Below are 25,906 nucleotides of genomic sequence, written 5' to 3'. Positions count from 1 at the left end.
TGGTCTACACTGTGGGGTGGAAATCGATCTAAGTTATGCAACTTCAGCTATGTGAATAACTTAGCTGAAGTCAGTGTACTTAGATCTACTTTCCGTTGTGTCTTCACTGCGGTAAGTTGACGGCTGACACTCTCCTGTTGACTCCGCCTGTGCCTCTCGCCCTGGTGGAGTACCAGAGTCAATGGGAGCACACTCGGCAGTCGATTTATCACGTCTAGATTAGACACAATAAATCAACCCCTGCTGGATCGATCACTGCCTGTCGACCCAGCGGGTAAGGTAGACAAGCCCTAAGTTGCATAATGATTTGTGTATAAATAATACTTTAGATTGGAAATCAGTTATTCTTTAACTCTACAACATTGAAACACCATTCTTATCTCAGATCTGCGCACAGCAGTACCAAAAGCAGCAATATATTCCTACTTTTTTGATAGTCTAGGTGTGAATTCACTTTGCCTAGAACTATGAAATAAATCCTAAAACATTGCAAATTAAAAAAGATATGAGAAATGAGCCAAATATTATATAAAATGTTGTAGATTTCTAAAATAAGCCCATCAGATATTCTGAAGACCTGTACATAATGCAAACCCATGCATGCATAGTTTGCTATATTGGACTGATATCAACCTTACAAAGGCCTTTTCCTACCTCAGTATTATGGTTTGTAATTCTTCTGGCCAATTCATTGGAACTTATAGTTTCAGACAAAGATGGTTTATAATGTAAATTTCAGCTACTTTTCTGATCTATTATATTCGGAAAATAAATGGCTCAGCAACCTATCTTGGATTGGTCAGGCAGAACGAGGTAAATGGCAGAAGTAACAGCGTACGTGAGTCTCATAACTATAAGTTAAACATTGACCATGGTCCACATACTACCTTCCAGTATGAACCCAAGTTAGAGGGGAGGCAAAGCCCTGAAGTAAATAGAGCACCAGCTCCACTGTATTGTCCCATGATTTCAAGACATTACAAACTATGTGGTGTTATGACTTTGGGAGTGGAGTTGAGGGGTAAGAGCTCTAGAGCACTTGCTGGATCTGGCAAGGCTTCCACCTACATTAGGTCAACAGCAATTCTTGCTAATATTATAACTCTCATTGATGGTTGTTTTCTTAGATGAGCATCAGTGGGGTCCATATGAAGAAAGTAAGGGAGGAGCCTTGGGAGCTGTGTTGAGGCTCGTGCCTCCCACTGGTATCTTGAAATCTGTGGCTCTGGGAGCCAGAATACTCTGCCTGCTACACAAGATTGGAGTGGGGAAGGGACAAGCCTCAACCTTGTGTTCACAAAAGAATTGGAAGGGAATTTCATAAGAGGAAAATTGTAGATTTCCTAGTCCCTGTACTGGAAAACTCTCAAGGGGCAGTATGTGGCTTCATATTTTCTAGAAGCATGGATCTGGGCTCTTGCCAGGGAAGAAAAATGATCTGGATGCTAAGGCACTGGAATGAGATTCAGGAGCTGTAGATTCTCTTCATGGTCTACCACAGATTTCCCGTGTGACTTTGGGCAAGTCCCTTAATCTCCTTCATATCTCCATCTTTAAATGAGTATGAAACTTCCGTATTTCACAAAAGAGTTGTGAGAATACATTCATTAAAGTTTCTGAAGCACTCAGATTCAAGCAGCATCTGGTGGAAGTGGTTTGCCTGTATAGCAACACAGATACTACTACTATTTGAATTTTTAAACAAAGATCAGAGCTGGGTTCTATTTTTAAAAATGTGCATTGTTTTAAATACTGGAATGATGCCTTTGGAATTAGTCCAATGAGTGGAATACCTACTTAGGTACATTGCAAAAAAAAAAGCAATAGAGTGGAATTGCTGCTTTCCTATCATTCTGACTCTCAGAGAGATTGAGATTATTATTTTTTTAAATGTAATAGATCCCCTCTCTGTTGTAACTGCATATATCGAGCCCAACATTGAACTCGGATAATCACCAAAAGTGAAGAAGCTGTGTGTCTGAGGAACACAAACCAAAACAGAATCATGAGGTCTGAAAAGTTGTCTGATTACTTAACACTAAGTGTACACTTTACAAAAATAACATTGCTGACTTCCATGATTTTATGCACAAGAATATCAGCTTTCATTAAAAAAAAAGTTTCTTACCCTTATGATTATGGATAAAAACCTCAAAATGTGACTCCAGTGCATCCAGAAGGTAAATAAAAGCAACTCCAAATGCTTTTTTTTTTTAAATCATAGTTTCTAAGCCAATGTCATGATTTTGCAGGACTTGACACAAGTTTTGAAGGCTTAGGTTAGCCATATAAAACACTTGTGCCATGATGGAGGGAGCTCTTGGTCCTATTAAAGTCAACAGCAAAACTTTTGTTGACTTTACTGGGTACAAATGCAATCTTTTAGAACCTGGTGCCTCCTAACCAAACCCATAGCCAGTCAATGACCAGATAAAACAAAAGTAGATAGCTATTTACATAAGATTGGAGCTTGGAGCATGTTTTCAAGGTGAAAGAGTTCCAAAACAAAGAATTTACACATTACATCTTATTTTCAGCCCTCAAATTCCTCACTCTTTTAAAACACAAGGGGCTGTTGAAACTTAAGGAAATGGCTCTTTACTAATTAAATGTTTTTCTTTCAATATCTTTTTACTTCCAGTCATAGTATAGAAACTGCATGAGGTACAACTTTGTTTCTGGGCATTGGCAAGAATTAACATTTTTCTAAGTAATATATGTTTTTCTCTTGAACTAAATGCCAATTTAGCATGGTAGTGCTAGTGTGCCAGCCCGCTACAATAAAGTATTTGGCATTAAGTAAGGTCTGGAATTCAGAGCACCTGCACCAAATAAACAAACTTGTGGATCTGATTGTTGATAGAAACTGGAGCCTTGGATAATACTTCCAATCTAATATAGAGATGTCTCAGAATGCATAATGTGTGTGTAATGGGTGTGAAGCTAGCAGGAAAAATGTTGCATGCTGTTTCTTCTCTTCTTATTTAGCTGAAATTCCTTTAGAAAATCCAAGTCATTTATGTTAGTCAGTCTCCTGCCACAAAGTGACTTAAACATGGGTCACTAACCTAGCTATGTTTACACGATGGGATTTAAACCAACATTTGTGGGAACAATTAATTGCTTACTGATTGCAAGGATCCTTTTTCTTCAGTCTAGCATAGAGCTTGGTATGAAGAAATTAGGTCCTGTGAGGTCAGATAACACTGTTTAATCCTGAACCCCTACTAGCGCCTTACATGGGATTTGGCATCCCTTCCCTTGATAACATCAGGCCAGAAGTCTAGTAAATCATGACTCTTGTCCACCAGATAAGATATGAAGTTGATCAATTAAAACTTAAGCAGAGTACTTCAGCAGCTAATAAATCTAAACACTCTACTGTCTAGTTCAATTACTATTGCTTGTTTTACATATATGCTTTATTTACAAAGGTTATCTTCAGCAAACAATGTTTATATATTCGTGTCCATATTAAATGATGTTTCCTTTAGAAATATAAAATTGTTTCCCCCCCATTTGTGCCTCACTTGTAACAAACATATATATTTCAATTATATAAGAACTGAAATAATCGGACAGTAGATGCAGTCCATAGAATTGCTGTTCTAGGTTCCCCCTGCTATTTTGTATGACGGTTTGATTTGTGTATTTATATTTTTCTCCCGTAAGCATAAATATTTTTTTATTCTGAAGACTCTTTAATTACTTTTTTTGTAAAGGGTAAGAGAGGTTTGGGCAGAGGATTGATTGCTTTTGCTAAAAGCAAATATTTGGCAAAGAACGTTGAAGGAATTTTTTTTATTAATCCTGGGTGAAATCTTCATTTGGAGTCATTGGAATTCAACCATAAAATGCAGATATGCACATCCCTTCTACTTTTGCAAGTTGTATGTCCCAGTCACTTCACCGAAAGATTGCTTCAGCAAAACTTGCAAGTGATTACGAAGAGTTGGCAAGTAAAACATGTACTAACAAAGCATTTGGATGTGAGGTTTTATGTTTATCACATTGGAATTGTACGACAATTATGTAGTGGGAATGATACATGCATATCTTTAATACAGTTGTTATAATTGTGAATAGAAGTGGATCTATGTAGCATTTACATTGATTAGAGGCAAAGAAAGAGTCTGTCCTCTTCTCCCCTCCCCCCATTTTTTTTCAATCCCTTTTCATGTCTGAGCTGAAAAACATTTTTATTGGTTGCTTAAACTGATTATTTTGTGTTGGTTGTGGGAGAGGGCATGATTGATGATGAATCTGAGAAGCTATTCCAACTCCAGCTATAAAACTTCCTGCTAGGCATATCTCTGTCTGTTATTCAGCACGGGGCCTGGAGAGAAATGCATTTTTGTTTTGGTTAATTGTTTTTGCTTTTGTGCTGTCATCTGTGTCATTCATTCCTTCTTTTCAGCTATTGATCTGTCTCTCCATTTTCTTCTTTTTGTTTTTCATTCTCCTCCTTGCTATTTGTCCATTATATTGACATGTGGTTGACAGCATGTTGTCAGGGCAGAACTAGTGAAGTATCCTGAAGAAGATAACCAACACTACAGCACTGCCAACTGTCAGAGTAAAATCTGTTCAGTGCAATAGTTCAGGTATCATGGTAAAAATCAATGTGTTTTTTTTATTATTTTGCTTTTCCATGAAGTAGTAAGTATGACCATGAATACCACTCTGAAATGTTCTGTACTGTATGTCTATTAACAGTGAAGCTATGTTGTATATCTCTTCACAATATTTACACAGATTAAATCAAATTTCAAATACTGATTAATTCCTAGCAGCTCTGTAATAATATCATGTATTAATATTTTGGGGACAGTTTTCAAAGCTGGGTAGTCAAATTGACACACAACAGCACAAAATGAACACCTGATTCCTTATTTGAGCACTACACATGGAATCGGATCCTCTAGATTTGTTGTCCAGATTTGAAAACTGGGTACGCTCGTTTCATGTTTATGTCTTAACTGGTTACATGTCCTCAATAGTAATCCAAAAATAAAGCTTATGGGCCAGTTAAAATGGGATGAAGTTCAAAAGTTAAAGTTTTAGGTAGTTCATTAGTGGTTTGGTAGAAGTTATTACTAATGGCAAACATGCTGATAGCAAACTGAAACTGATTTTGTACAGATATAATCTCGGATAAAATGCTCATGTGGTTTGAATCTTTAGTGTACAAATACAGAATGAGATCCGTTTAGAAATTCTTTGTAAAGTACAAGGGTTACACAACATACAAAATACACCAAAGAACCCCCATCAAAAGTTTATTAAGTTTTTAATGAATAGATTGACTAATAGATGTGTGAAGTACATAATATGGGAGATATCTAGATTTTATATTTGTTTTGCTCCTTAAATTTTCTACCTATTACAACTTTGCTGAAATGTCATTTTGTTAACTCAGAATCTTGTTTTGGTTTTTAATTTCCTATGAGGGCAGCAAGAGTGAAAAATTTCCATTTCATGCTAACAATATATAAAATAATTTCCAGTTAAGCAATAGACTGTTATTCAAAAATACCACATACAGTATTCTTATTAAACAGATACTTTATTATTATCCACCATCAACACTTAATACAAAAAACTTGTCTCATGAAAGAAAATACTGTTTAATGATTGTAAAGCGAGTTATGTTAATACATACATCAGCCTTACAAAATTGTCATGAAAACTTAGCAACCAAGGCACTCTTTTTCCATCTAGTACCAAGAAATCAATATTTATAATGAGAATGAACACCTAGACAGGTCTTTCTGCATAATTTCCAGTAAAAGAGTAGTACAGTATATGTCTGTTCGTACTGATTCTTTATTAGCACAAACATATTTCATAGTAACACATCTGTGTTCTAGGGTTCGTTAAAATAATTGCCATGTTAAATGTTTTTAGTAGCACTTTGAACAACATCTACTTCTGATATCTTGATAATCACTGTGTTTTCTTTTATGACAGAGGGTGGTGAAGGCAGATATTGTAAACTACAGTCAAGAGCCTGTGGCAAGAACTGTTAACCCTCCTAGAAGCTCAATGTGTGCAATTCAATGAACATATTTTCCTTTGTATTGATACCGTTGGCAGCCTTTCTTCCCTTGAACAGGCCTAGAGGTTGCCAGGAACTTTGTTGGAACAGTGACCATCACTGTAGTGCAGTTAGAGGTTTCGAAAACTTGTTATGCCATTGTGTGTTGAAAAGCAGCAGGCATTTTGTTTTATTGGCCTAAATTCAAACAGTGGACCACACACTTTGAAAAATTAAGATATATTTCTGAATTATATTCCCATAAAGCAGTGTAACTGTGTATACTTATGCCCTACTATCTTTTTGACTGATGTTGCGGTAAAATTGGATTAGAATTCCTGTATTCAAAATAGTTTTAAAGGCATTTCTGCTGTAAGGTATTTTGCCAAGGCATTTTGTCTTTTTTTTTCCTGTGATCTAAACTGACACTCAGCAAAATGTAACTTGGAGATGCTATTGTCAGATTAGCATTTGAACCAGTAATATATTTTATGTAGGAATAATTTGGAAGATATTCCATTGTTATATAGTGCAAAAAATGTATAAACTGTATCTAATGAGAAACAGTCCTTGAAATAAAGCTATAATAAGAACATACTTTTTTTTTAAGGACCCAAATTGTCCCCATTGCTACTTGCAAGATGCCACTAATGAATAGTAGTGTACCATATCAATGTACTTTCTTGTGTTAGATGTAATGCATGTATGTGTTCATGAATTTGGATGAACCTCTATCAGCAGTTTGGACTGTTTATGATGAGTGATGTATTAGGATCAGTCATTTTCAGTTGGTTCATAACCTCCAGGGATGTTATGCTCCTTGGCCAGATGGGGTGGATTGGGTTTGGCCTGGCACTTTTTTCTTTCCCTATAACCCAGTCTCAACAGTAATTCTTGCCAATACAGTTCAGAGTAAAAGCCACAAATAAAAAGTTAAGTCACTCAGTCTTATCCTCTCTGTGACCAACAAAGTTCTTCTCTGCTCCAATGAATATTACTTATTTCTGGAGAGTCTCTTTCAGACATAGTGTACTCTGGGGCAAATCTGAATGGGAAGCCCAAGAAAGAGGTGAGATTTAAGACAGACTGCTTGGTTTCAGCAGAGACGAGTAGATTGAGTCTTTCTTAGCCTTCTAAAGGTGAGGAAAGCCAGTAGGACTGGCAGGGGAATCTTGTTTAATGTCACAGGGAGAACAAGTTGAGAGAAGGTGGAAAGGTAATTGGAGAGGAAATGAGGCAAATAATGGGAATGGACAATCCCAGTGCTTTGCAACCAGTGTATGAAAGATGAGATTCCAAAAGAGAGTTAAAAATGACATGAATGTGGTGTCGTTTGTGTGTATTATTTGGCTTTTCTTGAGGGCTCACTATTATTTTGAAACTGACAATATGCAGTGTGAATGGTAGCTTTAACTGGATGGTAGAAAATGAAAAAGGGCTGTGATTTATTATTTCTGAGCGCTCACAAGTGTGCTAGGCGCTTCACAGAAACAAGCTGAGGCCAGTCCCTACCTTAAAGAGTACACAACTGAACAGGCAGATTTTCAACATAAGCACGCTCTATTTAGGGTCAAGTTGAATAGAGATTGTTTGTTTTCTGGGCTGGAGAGGAGTAGGTTGGGAAGCTCAGTCCTGTTTCCCCCAACAAATGTACATTTTGAGATTCTACCATCGTACTATGATGTGGATGCTGCAAGGAGCTTTTGTTGAATTGTCCCCTTTTACAAAAGTATTAAGTTTGCACTAAATCATGGTCTATCGAGTTATTAACCCCGTAACTTCTGGGTTTCCATATCACTTGCTGTTCAATTAAGGAAGGAGGAAGAGTGGTCATATGGCTGAAGCACAAGACTGGGAACCAGGAGATCTGGGTTTAATTCACAGTCTAGCACAAACATTCTGTGCGGCCTTGGATAAGTTTTTGTTGTTTCATTTGTTGAATTAATTTCATTTTGTGCTGCTGTTTCCTATCTGTAAAGTGGGATTAATGTTTCAAAGTGGCCTCTTTGTATTCCCACCTTTGGGATGCCCCTCTCTGCATGGTTTCAAAGCTTTCTGGAAAGTTTTGAAACCATGCAATGGACAGGGGATATGCTGTGACCCTCCTCACTTGCAATAACAAATATTCATTAGCCAAACTTATTAAATGGGCTTTGTGGCCAATCTCAATCTCTTGTTCTAAATTTGAGTTCTTAGAACTCCCAAGAGGACATGATGGTGGGTGGGGATTGTTAATATACAGAGGCAACATGCTCCGAGAACTACAATTTCTGGTGGTAAGTAATCTGTTTTTTTTTTCCCTCTGTACTTACAAATCTAATGGGATGTTGAGGGTGAGTTTCCACTTTTTTGCACTAGGCCTTACAAGACATTGAGGTTGGTACAGCCGCCTATTGACTTAGTTGGATTTGTCATAAAAGGGTGATTATTTTTCTATATATTTAATATTTTCATGACTTGTAATAGCAATAATGACCTGCATACTGGGCTTTTCTTGGCTGGTTAGGGGCACAAGGGTGAACTTCTGGCCCCATTGAATTCACCTTTGGAGTTTAATACCTCCAGTTGCTCGTATAAATACAAAGAAACGTCTAGCCATCTTATGGCATTTAACTAGCAAACATATATAAATGTTAATTATTCTTCTCCCTTCTTCCAAATGTTATGTAATAAACTTTTCATAACTCTTAGTATTGTTGCTCCCTTCTGTATAAACTAGATCAAAAATAAAAAATAACCCTTCTAACTGCTGCACCTGGAAAAAAACTCTCCTCACTTGTTCCTCTTTTTTCCCTTTTTTGCTCTCTGTCCTGTCCCTCACTCCCTGCTGCCAAACAGTTAAAATAACAAAGCAAACCTTTACCAGCCCTTTTCTCAAGTGAAAGGGACATTGCCAGTTGTGTTCAAGTAACTTCTTCTTAGCCTATGCGCAAAGGTGCCTCAGGTGGCACATCACCAGGATTCATCATCGAATTTGGTCTGCTGGTTGGATCATTAGCTTCCCTGGCCCAGGGAAGTAGAAATTCGTTATTAATTAAAAACCCAAATGCTTTAGCTTTTACATTTAGAAAAATCTGTAACACTAATACTGTGGTAAATGATGATTTTATAGAACAAGCTCTTTTGCTGCTGTATACAGCTGCTCTCCCGTAGTAATCTTGTGTTCTGCATTTTTCTGTGGGTCTCTTAGTCCTCCTTTTTGCCCCTCCTCTTTTTTTGTACTTTCTTCCTGTTGATCTTTTTCTCCTCCATTCTGTTTTCTCTTCCATTTATATTTTTTAGTCTTTATTTTCTCCATACATGTTTTTTTAATATTTCCAAAAATGTGCCCATTTATGCATCTTAGGGTCCATGTATATTATTTGCTGTGCATCTCTTGTGTTTTTCCATGTCCCCTTCCCTTCCTTATGTTGCCCCTCTTAACCTCTTCATATTTCTCTTTATTGTGTATTAACTCTCACCCTCCTCTACCTCCGCCCAGCCTAGCAACCCCATCTAGCTCCATTACCTGTCTACTGTTTAATCCTTACAAATGAGCTTTGTTCTTTTCACTCAGCCCCTGGGGCCCCACCCTGAGCCTTCAGATTCCAGCTGCAGTCCTAAATCCTTAGTTGTAACCTCCTTTGAACTACTACAGCAGCTGGTGTTAAGGATTCTGGGGTGCATTTGGGATCTTTATAGCCTGGGTTCCACAAGCCAGAGCGGAGAGGCCAGAGATAATTCTTGAGGATTAAAGGACACAGAGAGGTGAATCGGGGGGGATGCTGTGCTATATGGAAGTCAAGGATATCTGGAGTCTGCGGGGATATATAGAAACAAATTGTTTAGCAGAGATTGTGTGGTGGGAGAAGCAGTTGGTTATTGATTGCATTGTAGATGTCAGCATGCAGGTGCATATCATTTACTGTCATTCAGCATGACATAACTTCCATGCAGTTCAGGGTAAGTGATGGTTCCCTGTGCCTTCTTTCTAAACCAAGGTCCGATTCAGAAAAACATGTAAGCACATATGTATCTTCCACTGACATCAGTGGTAGTTCAGCATGTGCTTTCCTGAACAGCAGCACATTCCTAATCAAGGCCTGACAAAGGGGAAAAAAACATGCTCTGTGCTGGTGTAGGGATCTGTCTGCTCAGAACTTGGCGCAGGATAGAGTCCTCTGTTGTTAACTGATTATGTTGATGATAGCTCTGTAGCTTAAAATCACTAAAGAGGTCTGCGCATTGTTCTATTTAAATCAGCCTCTCATGATGTCATAGAAATCAGTAAACTTACATATCTCTCTGTTTATATGCAACAAGCCAGTGTTTTTTTTAAAAATACTGGAGTAATTTAAAATTCACAGCGTCTTTTGTTTTGTAATGTTAAAGTTTTGTTGGGGTCAATTCTGCCTTTTTCATGAACATACTGTTAACACCTTGGTTCTCATGATCATCCAATCTTCAAGTGCTTGGACATGTCCGCTCCATGTTAGCTGTGCATGCGCCGTGTGCACAGTTACCAAATATTTTTTTCCTTAGTGGAATCTGCCATGTTGGCTCTAACGCCCTCTTGTGCTACGTGCTCAAGCAGTGGTATAAGTGGTCCGACTGAACCTGTACTCTCTTAGTTCCTCCTTACTGCATGTGATGGTCGCTGGAACTGCTCATCTTGCTTTGGCAAACTGTTCTCAGTGGTCTTGGTTTGCTATCTTTCGCTTTGTTTCTTTCGTTCCAGTTCTTTATTTCTCATTTGGACTGTTGAAAATTTGTTATACATTGTTAGTAGGCATTTTTCACTGTGTTTAGCGGAGTTTTTGTCCACTGCTGGTGCTGGGGCATGCCTCGATGTCTGGGTTTCAGTCTTTGTGCCTCTTGTGGCAAACCTATGCCTGTGAGCAACCCACACTCCAGTTATCTGAAGTGCCTGGGAGAGACTCATATCAGGGATCGCTGCCAGGTATGCCGGGACTTCAAACCTCGGATTAAGAATGGTGAAATCCCTCCTGATGGAGCCAGGCCTGTTGGACTCGGCACTGAGTACCTCAGCATCAGTGTGGAGTGCTCCTTCTGCCATGAGAATGTCTCGGCACCATTCCCTTTCACTGGAGCCAAGGAAAAGAAACATAAGAAGCAGCTGGCTGAGAGGGGGCATTCCCAACTCTAAAGAAAGCCGAGCACAGTGGAGTGCACAGTGGAGTGCACAGAGTCTGGCTACTCTGCTGCCCCTGCCCCGAGAGCAGTAACTTTGACTCCAAACTGTACAGGCTCCATTGAGTCTGGTCCCGGACCAGCCATCGGCATAGGAGGGACAATGCTGCAGCAGTTGGATCACGGTAGCATCTACCTCTAAGGCATTTCTTGTGGCTAGGGGCTTGCTGGCGCTTCAGTACCGCTGTTACCAACAGTACAAGAGTCAGCGGCATCAGTGCTGGTGAGCAGAAGACAGAATGTTGCCCCAGGCTCCCATTCAGTACCAGACCCCTCAGTACTGTCTAGAGGGAAGCTGGCCCTGCTAGCCTCAATGTAGATCTTCCCACCTCAGCGCCGTTCCCCGGCAGTGATGGGTACTACTCCTTCATGGTCCCCAGAGGAAGGCTCATTGTTGGACTTGGAAGTGGAGTTGTATCCCCAACGGAGGAACCATTGCCAGTACCCTCCCATCCTGGTCATCCTTATTTGGTTGTCGATCCGGATATGGGGCACCCCTGAGTACTTGGCACAGTGGGCATTGGCCTATGCAGATGCAGTGGCCATTTTGGAACCCATAGGGTTTTCCCCCAGTGCAAGAGCCCACTTTCAGGTGCTCATATTCAGTGGTCTCAGAGAGGAGAACACCTCCATCCCTTCGACGAGAACCTGACCTGGACTCCGGTACCGAGCTCAGTACAGATCCTCAGGACCTAGACCTGCGGGTATCCAGTCAGTGCAGAAGGAGAGGAGGACAACCGCTTGCTGATGCAGGCATCTTTCTCCCTGGATGAGAAAGTGTCAGGAGCATGGACATCACCTCCCTACAATGACTTCAGAGCTCATCAGGAGCTGTTGAAAAGAGTGGCCTCAAACCTCAAGCTGGAAGTGGAGGTAGTCAGAGTCCTCCCACAACCTGGTTGATATTCTGACCACAGTGGCCCCATCAAAGGTGGCTCTCCATCTCAATTAGGCCATCATGGGACCAGTTAAAGCCCTGTGGGTACTTTGTTCCTGCTCAAGGATGGAATACAAATACTCATACCCTCCTATGGTGTCCCTGGTCATCTCAGTGGCCAATGAGGGACAGGCAAGGGCATCAAGGAATGACCACCAAGGCGAAGACTCAGAGGCTAGACCTTTTTGATAGAAAAGTTTATTCTACAGGGGGGCAGGGCCAGCTTTAGGAACTGCGGGGCCTGATTCAGCGGCGGTCCGGGTCTTCGGCAACACTTTGGCAGCGAGTCCTATTCGCTCCGGGTCTTCCATGGCACTGAAGGACCTGCTGCCAAAATGCCGCCGAAGACCCAGACCACTGCTGGGTGAGTAAAAATTAAAAAGTTGGGTGCGGGGCCCAAATCGGGGGAGTCAGCCTAAAGCCAGCCCTGTAGGGGGTCTGCAGCTCTACATCTCCAAGCAGCAGATTTTGCTGGGGATGTACGACTTCAGTGTCTGAGTGTCAATGTTGAAATTCAAGGACTTACTTCCCCGGAAGTCCGGGCAGGAGTTCTCCACTTTGGTGGACGAAGGGAAGTCTGCAGCCAGGATTTCCCTTCAGGCCGCCCTGGATGCAGCAGAGTCAGTGGCCAGATCGATGGCCTCTGCTCATATGCAGGCGCTTTTGGTTCCTGTCCTGCCAATGAAAGTCCAGCAGTCCATCCAGAATCTTCCAGTTGAAGGCGCTTCACTCTTCTCCAGAGCAAATGGATGCGAAGCTCCATGGCCTGAAAGACTTCAGAGCCATCCTCAAGTCCTGGGTTTCTATGCCCTGGCACGTTTGAGGAAGCACTTTGGGCCTCAGCACTCCAACCAGTTCTCAGCTGCACCGCCCTCTCAGGACCTGCTAAAGAAACTAAGAGGGGGTTTAGACACAGGCAACTGCCCTCGTCTGCCTCAGCGTCCCTACCTGACCCACTCATATACCCGGGGGCAGCCACCTGTGGGAATTCTGCATAACACCCTTGATCCATCTCGAGCTTCTCCCCTTCCAGAAGCCCAGAATAAGCTGGCAAATCACCTCAGCAGGTATTTCTCCAGTAACCACTAGTGGTCCGTTTGCTCTGATGTAACAAGGGTCGTTTTCCAATGGTGGGGGTCTTCCCAGGTAGACCCAGGTGTGACCAGGCGGAGCAGGAAACAGCATCAGTTCTGCTCCCTGCAAAGCCACAGCCTGGTCTCACTCACAGATGCTTTCCTGCTCCCTTGGGCGAGGCACCTGTTCTATGCTTTTTCTCCTGCCATTCCTCTCATGCACAAGGTCCTGCTGAAGATCAAGCGAGATAGAGCGTGAATCAGTCCCATAGCTCCAGCCTGACCCTGCCAGCATGGGTTTGCTGTGTTGCTAGGCTTTTCAGTAGCTATCTGATGTCACTCCCTCTCGTCCCCACCTGATATTGTTGGACCATGGTCAAATGCTCCACCCTAATCTCATCTGACATCTTGGAAGCTCCATCATTAAGTCCCGAGGAGTTGACCTGTTCAGAGCAAGTTCACCAGGTTCTGCTAGGTTGCAGGAAACCCTCTACCAGAGCTACACACCTTGCCAAGAGTAAGCGTTTTTCCATTTGGTCTTTCTAGCAAGGTCTCTCACTCATCTGGTCGTCTCTACAGACTGTTCTGGAGTTTTACTGCATCTGAAACCACAAGGTCTGGCAATTTCAGCAGTTAAAGTCCACCTGGCAGTGATTTTGGCATTCCCGATGGATAACTGATTAATTTTCTTGCATGAGATGACCATTTGTTTTCTCAAGGGCCTAGAAGGATCATACCCACAGCTTCGGGAGCCTATTCCTTCATGAGACTTAAACCTCGTCTTGCCAGAACTCACAGGTCCCACCATTTGAGCCTCTGGCAACATGCTTCTTGTCATACCTTTCCTGGAAGGTGGCCTCTTCAGCCAGGAGGGTCTCAGAGATCAGGGCACTTATGTCAGAACCTCCATACACGATTTTCTGTAAGGACAAGCTACAGCTTCATCCTCACCCTACATTCCTCCCAAAAGTGGTTTAGCTATTTTCCTGTTGGTTTCCTTCCCAAAAGCACATGCAAGCAGGGAGGAGCAGTGTCTCCACACACTGGACATTAGAAGCATCCTGGCTCTCTATATTGAGAGAACAAGACTGTTCTGTAGATTCACACAGCTCTGTGTGGCAGTAGCAGACAGAATGAAGGGCCTTCCTAATTCAGCTCAGAGGATTTCATCCTGGATCACATCGTACATCCACACCTGCTATGAGCAGGCAGGGGTCCCGCCACCGGCTATAGTAATAGACCATTCTATGAGGATAAAAGCTTCCTCAGCAGAGTTTCTGGCCCAGGTCCCAATCCAGTTCATCTGCAGAGCAGTGTCTTGGTCATCAGTATGTACATTTTCATCCCACTACACCTTCACACAACTAGCTAAAAATAACACCGGGTTTGGTCAAGCTGTGTTGCAGTCAGCATGTCCGTGAACTCTGATTCCAGCTCCAGTGGTACTGCCTGGGAGTCACCTAATGTGGAAGAGACATGTGCAAGCACTCGAAGAAAAAAAGGTTACTAACCTGTTTGTAACTCTTGTTCTGCAAGATACGTTGCACATGTCCATTCCACGACCAACCCTTCTACCCCTCTGTCAAAGTTGGCCAGCAAGAAGGAACTGAGATGGTGCGGAGTCGGCTGGACACCTTATACTGGCACATGAGAACACGGCACCAGAGGGCGCTAGAGCCGACCCAATGGATATTGCTGATGGAAAAAAATTCCAGCAACTGTGAACGTGGCATGTGCACACCTAACATGGAATGAACATGTGCAATGCATCTCAAAGAACAGTTACAGAGAGGTTAATAACCATTTTTATGAGTTCCAGCATGCTTGATGGTTTCATAATCTTTCTAAGTATACTGTTCTTTGACAGTGCAGAAGAAGTTGTAAAAACATGAGCTTTTAAATTGAAATATCTTAATTTATGTTAATAATGTTTAAGGAAATCACAAGGTCTTTAAAAAAACAATTAATTTTAGTGAATGTGCTTTTTTGAAGGTGCTTTTGGAAATCCCACTAGGTGCCTAAAAACTTCTAAAAAAAATTATATCACTGAGGACCTTAATTAGTGATAATTGAAGGAAATGGAAATCTTTGGTTTGACTCCAGTGGGTTTTGGATCAAGCCCCCCAAAATTAATTTGGATTGTCTAAATGTGAGCAAGTTCACCAGGTTCTGCACCATTATCTTCCTCAGCAAGTCAGCCCTCAGTTTATTTTTATCATCTACTAAGGATTTGACAATCTTATGTTGGTGCTGTTTAGTCAGCATTCTTTTTATTAATAATCATGTCAAGTATAATTTAATGGAAAGCAGGTTTTTCTTTATAGCCTGATCTTGCCCCATTGTAGTCAATGGGAGTTTTGTCGGTGATTTAACTGAACAAGGGATCAAGCTTTAAGTGAGAGAGAATTGGACACACCTCACACACCTTCGTAGCTTAATGTTTAAAATTATTTGAAGCAGGCCTGCACAACTCGTAAAGCAGCGAGGGCCACATTACTCCAAAGAAAACAGCTGAGGGCCGAAACCTCCCAGCCCCGCAGAAACACCCCGCCCCAGGGCCGCCCAACCCTGTGGAAACAAACCCTCCTTCCCCTGCGCTGCCCCACCAAAACAGCTGTGGGCCAAAAAGGAAGGTTGGGGATGGGGAGGTGATACTTTATTTTAAATCAACCGGGGGCTCCCAGCTGAGGAGGTGGCTGGGAGCCCTCATGGTCAAATTAAAGGGCCTGGGGCTCCAGCGGCTGGGGGAACCAGCAGGACCGGCTCTAGGTTTTTTGCTGCCCCAAGCAAAAAAAAAAATTTGGCTGCCCCCCGTCCCAGTCCTGGGCTCCCCCTTGTACCTCCCTGCTGCCCCAGTCCTGGGCTCTCCCCCCACCGACCACACCCCCTGCCGCCCCAGCGCTGGGCTTCCCCGTCTCCTCCCCACCAGTGCCCTCCCCCCACCCCACTGCTGCCCCAGCCCTGGGCTCCCCCCCCCCAGTGCCCTCACACACACACACCTGCCGCCCCAGCCCTGGGTCACTGGTATCGCTCCCAGGGCAGGTCGTTCAGCAGGACTTTTGGATGTGCACGAAACACAGACAGGATTGGTTCCCATATGGTTACAGAGCTGCAGTAAAGTGGAACAATTTTCAGCTTGTGTGATTTGAGGATATCTGGATGCATATTATAAGACTGTCCTCCATAAATGAGGAAAAGTGGAGGTGCCTTTATTATTCTTTTGTTCCACTCTTTCTTTCTATGGGGAATTTGCCAGTGCAATATCACTGTCTTCCTTTTAAACAAACAAAAAGGCAATGGCTGTTGAAAATAGCAATTCCAGTACTAATAAGCATTTCTTGCTCAATTTTATCCTACTTTTTCTACAGCAAGTTACAGTGGATCAGTATATATGATTTGGGAGAAATGAAGTAACAGCTGCCCAAACTGAGCTTGAGCACTCCTGAATTTTGAGGTGTTCAAAACTGGAAGGCAGGTGCTGCGGGGCGGGGGCCTGTGGGTTCCACAAGGGAGCATGGCAGCAATGTATCTGGAGCTGCATGGAGCCAGACACGCTGGTCTGAGTGGCATGGTAAGGGGGCTGAGGGTTGGAGAAGGGGTAGGTGGTTCCGGGGGGCAGTCAAGGGACAGAGAGCAGGGAGGGTTGGATGGGGTGGAGATTCAGGGGGGCAGTCAGGGGACAGGCAGCAGTTGGATAAGCATGGGAGTCCCAGGGGTTTATCGGGACAGGTAGGGGATGGGGTCCTGGGGGAAAGTTGGGGGGGGTCTCAGGAGGGGGCAGTTGGGGACAAGGAGAAGGGAGGCTTAGGGGCGGGGGTCCCAAGGCGCAGTTAGGGGCAGGGGTCTCGGGAGGGGGCAATCAGCGGCCACGGGCCAGGATTCAAAGGGCTCTGGGCTGCCCGCAGCCGCAGGGAGCTCTGAGCCCTTTAAATCCCAGCTGCGGCTGGGAATCTCTGTGGGCAGCCCAGAGCCCTTTGACTCCCGGCCGCAGCTGGGAATTAAAGGGCTCTGGACTCCCCGCTGCTGCGGGCAGCCCAGAGCCCTCTGACTCCCAGCCAAGGCTGAGATTTAAAGGGCTCTGGGCTCCCCGTGGCTCCAGACAACTCAGAGCCTTTTGATTCCTGGCCGTGGCTGGGATTTAAAGGGCTCTGTGCTCTCCGCTGCTGCGGGCAGCCCAGCGCCCTCTGACTCCCAGCCGCAGCTGGGATTCGAAGGGCTCTGGGCTGCCCGCAGAGTGCCGTGTGTAGGGGATTTAGAATCCCCCCGCGGGCCGCACAGTGAGACTAGGCAGGCCGCATGTTGTGCAGGCCTGGTCTAAAGAATGTTGGATTTTTTTTGTATTAAAGAGATTATATAAACGTTATTACATTTATTTTATACATTAACTTTTTATATAGCAAGTTACACAGCATGGCGTATTGGGACTGTACCAATTAGCAGGGAACATATAATTTCCTGTACTCTAAAATACATTTAACCACTGATGCTGGGTTTAAGGTTTGATCTGTGAAGGTACTGAGTACTTTGTTTTCATTGGCTCCAGTCTGGCAAGATGAAGGAAGATTGCGAGGAACTTCAGAGGAAAGTAACAAAGTTAGGTGATTGGGCAGCGCAGTGGCACATGAAATTCAACAAATGCAAGATAAAGCACTGAAAAAAGTAATTTGAGCTACTCATACAGATTGCTGGATTCTAAATTAGCTGTAATGGGGGCGGGAAGTATGTTTCTCTGTGATGAGTCACTTTTATTGGCCACTGTCAGAGACATGACAAGGAAGAGGATGGACCACTGGTCTGATCCAGTAAGGCAAATTATGTGTGCATTTAAAAAATAAACACAAAAACCTTAACTCCATCTCCCTGTTCTGCCAGAATAAAGTCTGTGCTGGAACTGAGAAGAAGACAAATGAGAGATGCATTATAGATCCCTTATAATGGTAAGGTGATGCGAATGGAACAAAGCCAACAAACCAAAAATCTCAAGATATATAGCCAGAATTGTACATCGTTTGTTTTGGCATCAATATAAGATAAAATTGCTGTGCCTTAAGATAATGACCCATTTTTAGTAACTAATAGGACTTTTCAACTAGAGTACTTCATATTTAAAATGCTTACCTTCATTGTCTCATAATATTTTATGAGTTTCCATGATGAACTTGTAGATGCTAGGCTTGTGTACTGAAGTAGTAATGCAAATTATATGCAGATTATCTATATGCACATTGTTTACAGCTTCTATGATTAGATATGTTCTGTTTTTTCAGATCATTTCCCAACAAGAAATGTGCTATTCTTTCATTCTTAATGGTCTCAGTCCAGCAACTCTTATGTCGCTTGAACAAATCAGCTATGGTGCTATCTGTGTTGTGTGAAACACAACAAATGATCAGATGGTTAAAGTATCAAAACATTGGAATGTTTCTAAAGAAGCAAATCTAAAGTTTTCCCATGTTTGTAAGAGACAAATCACATAATTATTAGGAGATTAAAACACCAGTCCAGCTATTTACCTCTAGGAAGCAAGGCTTTTACTCTGGCTTTGGCTACTATGAATAGAATGTGATTAGAATTTAGTGTAGTTAGGTTTTGTTTGTACAATACATGGGATGTATATAAAGCCCTTTTTGTAACCAGTTTCCCACATACCTTGGGTATCCCGATTTAACTTGCAAATTTGGAAGTTTGATCTTCCCCAGATAGAAGATAGTGAAGCTCCTGACTTCCACGGGCTCCTTTCTATTTTCAGCTTCCCATAGAGAGCAGACTGTTCAGCCAATTTAAACTTTTTTTTTCTACCCCACTTCATCTGCGTTCATTTTGGCACAGAGGAGATTTTAAACTGGAAGGTTTCCAGCTAGCTAATTGGCCGCCTGCCTCGTTTTGTGTGGGGGTGATGTCAAGTGCTGAAATAACCAATTGACTGAAAGCAATCTCGTTTCAGAGGCCTGCCAGAACCAAAGCTAAGAAGGTACCAATTCAGGTTTGTTTTGTATTTAACCACTACACAGAGTCTCCTATCCTGCTGCAGAAACCTCTGAGAAGAATATAGCGTTGAGGTCAAGTGCTGGTGTTTGCTCAGATACCACATTTAGAGCACTGAATTCTGGAGGAAATAACTAGGAATCCAGAATATTTTTTTTAATTTGACTTTTAAGTAAAGACAAATTACTATTTTTATAAACATATCAACAGCAAACGTTTTAAGTCCCTCTTTAAAAAATATTCTTAGTAATTATACATTTATTATAGAAAATGTTTATTTCTTTTTAAAATAAGCCACATTTTGCTCTCAAATCTACGACATCTCAATGCAGAGATCTTTACCTTCAGGTTTTTACTAGTCATGGCCCACCTGATGTTTTTTCTCTTTCCTATTTTCCCTGTGCTTCCAATCAATAATGGAAACTACCAGTGCATGTGAAAACTGACCGTAGCACATTCGTGCCACAAATCCTTCATGCTGTGAACTGCTCCAGGCAGGCAGGTCTATCTGTCTGAAAAGAACTTTATTGTGGTCCATGGCTGAGGTCCAACCATACGGAGTAGTGTACAGGATCATGGCACACATATTTAATCCTCTTTTGAGTTCTAGCAAGCTTCCAAGAGGAAGGTAAATAGAAACAATTAAGCAAAATTCAAAGGCTCACAACTAGCTTTGAAAAACAAACGTTGCATTGGATTGGAAAGATGAGTACTTTAGTCCATCCCTTTTCAGCAAAGCACTTCTACTCAAAGTCCTGAACATGTTTATGTTTAAATTCCATCGAAGTCAATAAGACTTACCTGCGAAATGTTAAGCACATGCTTGCATGCTTTGCTGACTCAGAAATCTTGGCCCCATTGAAATCAATGCCATTGACTTCAGTGAGGCTAGGATTTCACCTAGAAACTTAGGCCCAGACCCTCAAAGGTATTTAGGCACTGGAAGCCCCATTAATTTCAATGGGATCTAGGCACCTAAATGCCTTGAAGATTTAGGCCTTGGTGCTTTATCTTAAAATTGCATCCCATGATGTAGGACAGAACTTAAAACCACACCCACAGTAAAAAAAAAAAAAAAAAAAAAAAAGGATGTCAGAAAGATGGATTAAGTGGGAAACGCTTTTCTCCCTCCTAGCTTAATCTAATCCTGATTAATATAGAAGTTGCTAATGGTGAAGTACACTTCAGCTTCACTTGTATGGTCATAAAGTTTGCTTATTATTTGGGTGGGGTCACTCTTTTTGGAGCAAATGTTGTTCAGATCCTTAATGAAGCAGAAACACAGAGAGGAATGTGTGGAGCTAGTTGGTATTTTACAAGTTGGTTAAGAACTGAATACCAGACTGATAGAGCAAAACATATCAAAATCTCATTTGTATTGTCTGGATCAGAGCCCTGACATGGCGGGTAAACAAGAACTGGTTCATCTTGCTGGGATTTGGGGAGGTATTTGATCACCATCTAGGAAAAAATGAAGTGTGATTTCTGGATATATTCCAGTGTTTGTTAAAGAATGGTGAGGCAATGTTTAACTGCTTAATGGAAACTGTAGAGAAATTTTGACATCCCACTCATCAATCCAATTGCTTTTTTATCTCCCCGCTGTCTTGGAAAGAGAGCAAAGTGTAAACCAACGTTTGGCACAAATGGGCTGCCTGTGCCATTTAGCAGCAATTTGCATGTAATTGGTAACAATTGTACAGACAACCCATTCATAACAGTGAGTGAGCGCACAACCCAGCATAAACTAGAGAAAAGCTAAGCACATCCCCTAAGAATCACTCATTGATGTAAGGAAAGAAAATGGAAGCCTTTTAGCTTGACCTCTTTCCTAGCATTGCCACCCACAGATTCATAGATGCAAAACAGGTCATATCAGGCAGTTCAGACTTTCTCAAATTGAAAGTCAGCAATTTGACTGTGTAGCATTTACCATTTTAAATCCATTTTAAAGAACACTAAGATATTGCTCAGATTGTTTTTCTCAGTGTAGTTTCTAATAATTCTCCCATTTTAAAACTCTTTGGTTTCTACTCCTACCTTGGGAAGGTCAGACTTAGATCTATTTCAATACAGTTATCAGAATAGGGATTAGTAGATAGCTTTCTCATCTCGGAGATGAACAAGGAGGAAATGAAGCAGGCCCATATCAGGGTTTGGGATAATACCCAGGACTGACACTGAAATGAGCCAGATTCTGAACTCACATAGTTGTAACTCTGGAAAAACTCAATTGGCTGCAGAGCAATTACTTTGATTTATATTGCTGTAACTGAGAGCAAATTCTGTCCCAGTGTTATTTGAATGAGACATCTAATGAGACATGGTTCCCTTTTGGCCAGGCAGTGATGCTGGAACAATTTTTATAGTGAGGGTGCAGAGCGCCATTGAACCAAACTAAACCCTGTATATAATGGAAACCACTTCAAGCCAGGGGGTGGTGCAGCACTCCCCTGCACCTGTAGTTCTAGCACCTGTGTGTCCAGGTATAAAATTGCCATATTTGCTTGCGAAGACAGGTCAGATTCTCTGTGGTATTCAGGGTCCATGAAGGCCCATATCTCCATACAACCAGCCTCCAGCAGCCCTGGTATAAAGGACAGGAAAGTGAGTGGGCCAGAGTATACTGCTCTCTGGCAATCCTCAGCTGGCAGCTAGCCCATGGGGGACCTTTACCAGATAGAGGAGTTTAGAGCAGCCCCACACGTCTGTAAACTTCAACAGCATTGTGGTAAGTATAACACCTCCAAGAGAATCAGGGAGCCATAACCAGCTCTTCCATTGGGTGAGCAGAGAAGTTGGGCCTGCATCCCTGTCTTTCAGTCTGTTTGTTAGTGGGCCACTGAAAGGTAGTGGCTGCCGCAGCCCTGTCAGGGTATGTCTACACTGCAATTAGAAACCTGCGGCTGGCCTATGCCAGCTGATTTGGGCTCGCAGGGCTGTTTAATTGTGGTGTAGATGTTCGGGCACAGGCTGCTGCCAGAACTCTGGGACCCTCCCACCCTTCACGGTCCTAAAGGCCAGGTTCCTACCCAAGTCCAAACATCTACACCACAATTAAACAGTCCTTTAGCCCCAGCCCCGCACGGGCCAGTTGCTAATGTCTATTTGAAGTGTACATGGAGCCTCAGCCACCTGCAGTCAGTGCTCTCTGCAAGAACCATTTAATTTTACATTCATCTATCTACTGTATGGTGAAAATTCTACTTTATTAAACCAGTGTAAATCTAAAGTGACTCCAGTGTGGTCAGTGGAGTTGCACTGCTTTTACATCAGTTATTTAAACTAATATGCCCAGTTTATGCCAGTAGTTCTATGAGAGAGCTGGAAGCGAAAAGCCATGTGTTCCTGTTAAAGTGAATTAAATTTATATTTAAGAATATTGGAATCTAGGCAACAGGAGAAATCAGGGTTAGAAGAAACTGGTTCATACAATCTCCTTGCCCCTACCAAAATCAGAAGTTTTCCTTTAAATGAACAGCTCTTATCAACCATTTTACTTCTAAGTCCACAAGACAAGAACAACGTGACCTTTTGTGTGATGAGTTTAAAGGGAGCTGTTGGCCAAATCCTCTGGAAATGTTCCTGGCAAGAATTATACAGGTAATAAGCACAACTCCCATGCAGTTCATTATAATAAATTTCATGCAGTCTGCTTTTGTTGCTAACTCTGACATGAACCAGAAAGACATGGTACTGTACATTATATTTAACATCATGCAGCAATTTGCAAAGAGGAATGCTATGCTCCATCAAAACATTGAATATTGTGGAACCTCACACCCTCCAAAAACCAAACAACCCAGCTCCTTAGCAACAACATCACCTTAAAGACAAGGCAACAATTCCAAATGAAAATGCAATCATGCACTGTGCAGATAGGTTTGTGAATCTGCACCGTGCATGAAATAAACCATAGCCCTGGTTGAGAAGGCCCTTCATGCCACAGAATCCCCATATGCCTGGGCTATGTATGAATGAGCAAGGAGGCTTCCCCGGATCAGGTACTGGGGAATGGGCTATTGATTCAATGGTCCAAACCCCTTTGCAGATGAGGGGTGGGAACAGAGTAGCTGCCTAGGGTAGACACCATCCCACGTAACCCCTGCATTGTTTCCTGCCAGAAGACCCATTATTCAGTGAACATTTAACTTGCAGCATGTACAGCTTTACAGTTCAAATTTTCAAATCATGCAAATAGCAGTTTCATCTATATACGCAGGTCCCTACCAAATTCACGGCCATGAAAAACGCATCACGGACTGTGAAATCTAGTTTCCCTCCTGACCCATGAAATCTGGTCTCTTTGTGCTTTTATCCTATACCATACATATTTCATGGGGGAGACCAGCGTTTCTCAAATTGGGGATCCTTACCCAGCAGGGAATTGTAGGGGGGGTCACCAGGTTATTTTAGGGGAGTTGCAATAATGCCACCCTTACCTCTGTGCTACCTTCAGAGCTGAGCGGCTGGAGAGTGATGGCTGTTGGCTAGGTGCCCAGCTCTGAAGGCAGCGCCCCACTAGCAGCAGCGCAGAAGTAAGGGTGGCAATACCATACCATGCCATTCTTTCTTCTGTGCTGCTACCTTCAGAGCTTGGCACCCAGAGGGTGGTGGCTGCTGACTTGAGGGCCCAGCTCTGAAGGCAGCGTGCAGAAGTAAGGGTAGCAGTCGCAACCCCCTCTACAAAAACCTGGTGACCCCCCACAACTCCTTTTTGGGTCAGGACCCCTACAATTACAACACTGAAATTTCAGATTTTAATAGCTGAAATCATGAAATTTGGGATATTTAAAATCCTATGACAGTGAATTTGGACTGTGAATTTGATAGGATCCTATATATAGGGCTGGAATAGCAGGTATGAGGCCAAGTTGTGTCAGTAGATAAGAATTTTAATTCTAGAGGGAGCTAGTGGCACGGAACAAAATCTGATTTAATATGCTTTCAGGTGCTGGTCTTAATAAGTTATCTAACTAGCATGCACAGTTTGGATCTGCTGGCAAGTGGTACTGGGAACCAGCATACGATGCATCAGAATATTTAACACTACTAATAAATAAGTAATGGCTAAGCCTTATTCCAACATGAGGGAGCAAGTTCAGGCAAAATGTTTATTCCTTTGAAATGGTAGAAATATGCTTGATTATGGTAACCTCAGCATGAATGAAGCCTCCAAATCACTAATTGCTTTAACCACAGCCCAAAATCCTTTTTGTCAAAGTCAGCACACAGAAACTAAACTCCCCGTGGTTCTGCACAGGGCTAGGAACAACCTCTTAGACGCATCAGTGTTTTTGCTGGATTTAAACAAAACCACTAGATGCCATCTAAGTTTGGATCTCCCACAGGGAATTGAACTGCAAAGAAATCAGAAAGTAAAAGGAGAGTTATTGGATATTAACTGATGTGCTGATACTGTGTTTTGCGGATTGTACATTGTATTTCTCGTCGAAAGATTTCCAGCGCTGGGGCCCCTTTACCAGAGCTGGAGAAGAGCCAAGAGCCTTATAAATGTTTACCATTAAAGCTTGGCTCGTGAGTAGAACAGGGTCTGAACCAGACCACTGCAACCGACCCACTTCCAGCTTTGAGGAAACTTGAGTCCAGATCCTTACCTCAGCATCTCTGCACAGGCCCTTCCCACCTTATAAAGCCACAGCCATTTTGATTAGCCCCACACATGGAGTGGCCTGACTGACTCTGGCAAAGTACTGGTAAAGTGCAAAGTATTTGTCCACTGAAAATATATTTCTGAAAGAATATAAATGCACACCGTGTAGAAGTCAAGCATAGGAGTTTATTACGTACAGCACTGATGGAGTGTCACCTCGCTTATTAGGCTCAGAGACACTGTCAATCACTTGATTACAATGGCATATATGGATTTTCCCTGGGCAGGGAAAAGTGATGGAGTAGGCAGTTCCACAACCCCGGATAAGTCTAGCAGCAAGACACGCTAGCACAGTAGCCAATGGTTAAAAAGTTTCATAATGTCTCCACCCATGGTCTCAAGATAACGAGTTAACATTTAATTAATACTTTGATAAATGTATTACTATAATATATATTTATGTTGAATTCTGATTTGAGGTCCACAGGAATGAAGCAACTCCTCTGATTTGTCCAACAGATACATTCCTAGGGGTTAAAGCAAAGAAACAGTGAAAGTATATGGCAATAAAGATTGTCTCCTTTGTGTCTTAAGGCAGGCATTGGTCCCTGGGAAAGGGAGGTGGGAGATGGCCATATCTCATACTGACATGTTCCAACCTTTCATAAACTCAAGGTTGGATATGTGGGAAGAACATCTCCCCACAAACGAAACTAACACAACAGAAACAGGGCTTCTTTGTTCAATTTGCAACTCTGAACAAGACACAATTATTCAGTACTCAGCTCCAACACCTGGCAATTTACTGGCTAGGCTTATTTTAGCAAAAGCAAGGTTATCTGTTTACCCCAGCTTTCTCTTAGCTGATCACTATTTGCTAGGCCTCTGGTCTCTTGACCAGACTCTGGACTTTGGGCCTGGAAAAGAGCTGGCACAATCCATATGCCAGGTTGTTATATAAAATGCACATGAATTTTAACCCTTCATTTTCTAACTCTCTCTTTTAAAATGAATGAAAGTACCAATCAGTCTTACTACTGTTAACCATCTGAAATCCAGGTATAATACCC

General features: G+C 42.4%; 1 protein-coding gene across 3 annotated transcripts in view; it reads left to right on the top strand.

Annotated features, from left to right (window-relative positions):
* Positions 1–8,727, top strand: part of RAB28 (RAB28, member RAS oncogene family) — a 97,134-nt gene extending 88,407 nt beyond the window's left edge. The window contains exon 7 of one of the 3 annotated variants that reach the window (XM_030564081.1): positions 5,971–8,727. In XM_030564081.1, coding sequence (XP_030419941.1) covers positions 5,971–6,063 — 93 coding nt within the window. In that variant the 3' untranslated portion in view covers positions 6,064–8,727. The other 2 variants (XM_030564080.1, XM_030564083.1) reach the window with 2 other exon arrangements.
* The last annotated feature ends 17,179 nt before the right edge of the window (positions 8,728–25,906 follow it).

The sequence above is a fragment of the Gopherus evgoodei genome, chromosome 5, assembly GCF_007399415.2.
Source record: "Gopherus evgoodei ecotype Sinaloan lineage chromosome 5, rGopEvg1_v1.p, whole genome shotgun sequence".
In the NCBI taxonomy this organism is placed as follows: Eukaryota; Metazoa; Chordata; order Testudines; family Testudinidae; genus Gopherus; species Gopherus evgoodei.
This window is presented reverse-complemented; position numbering and strand designations above follow the sequence as displayed.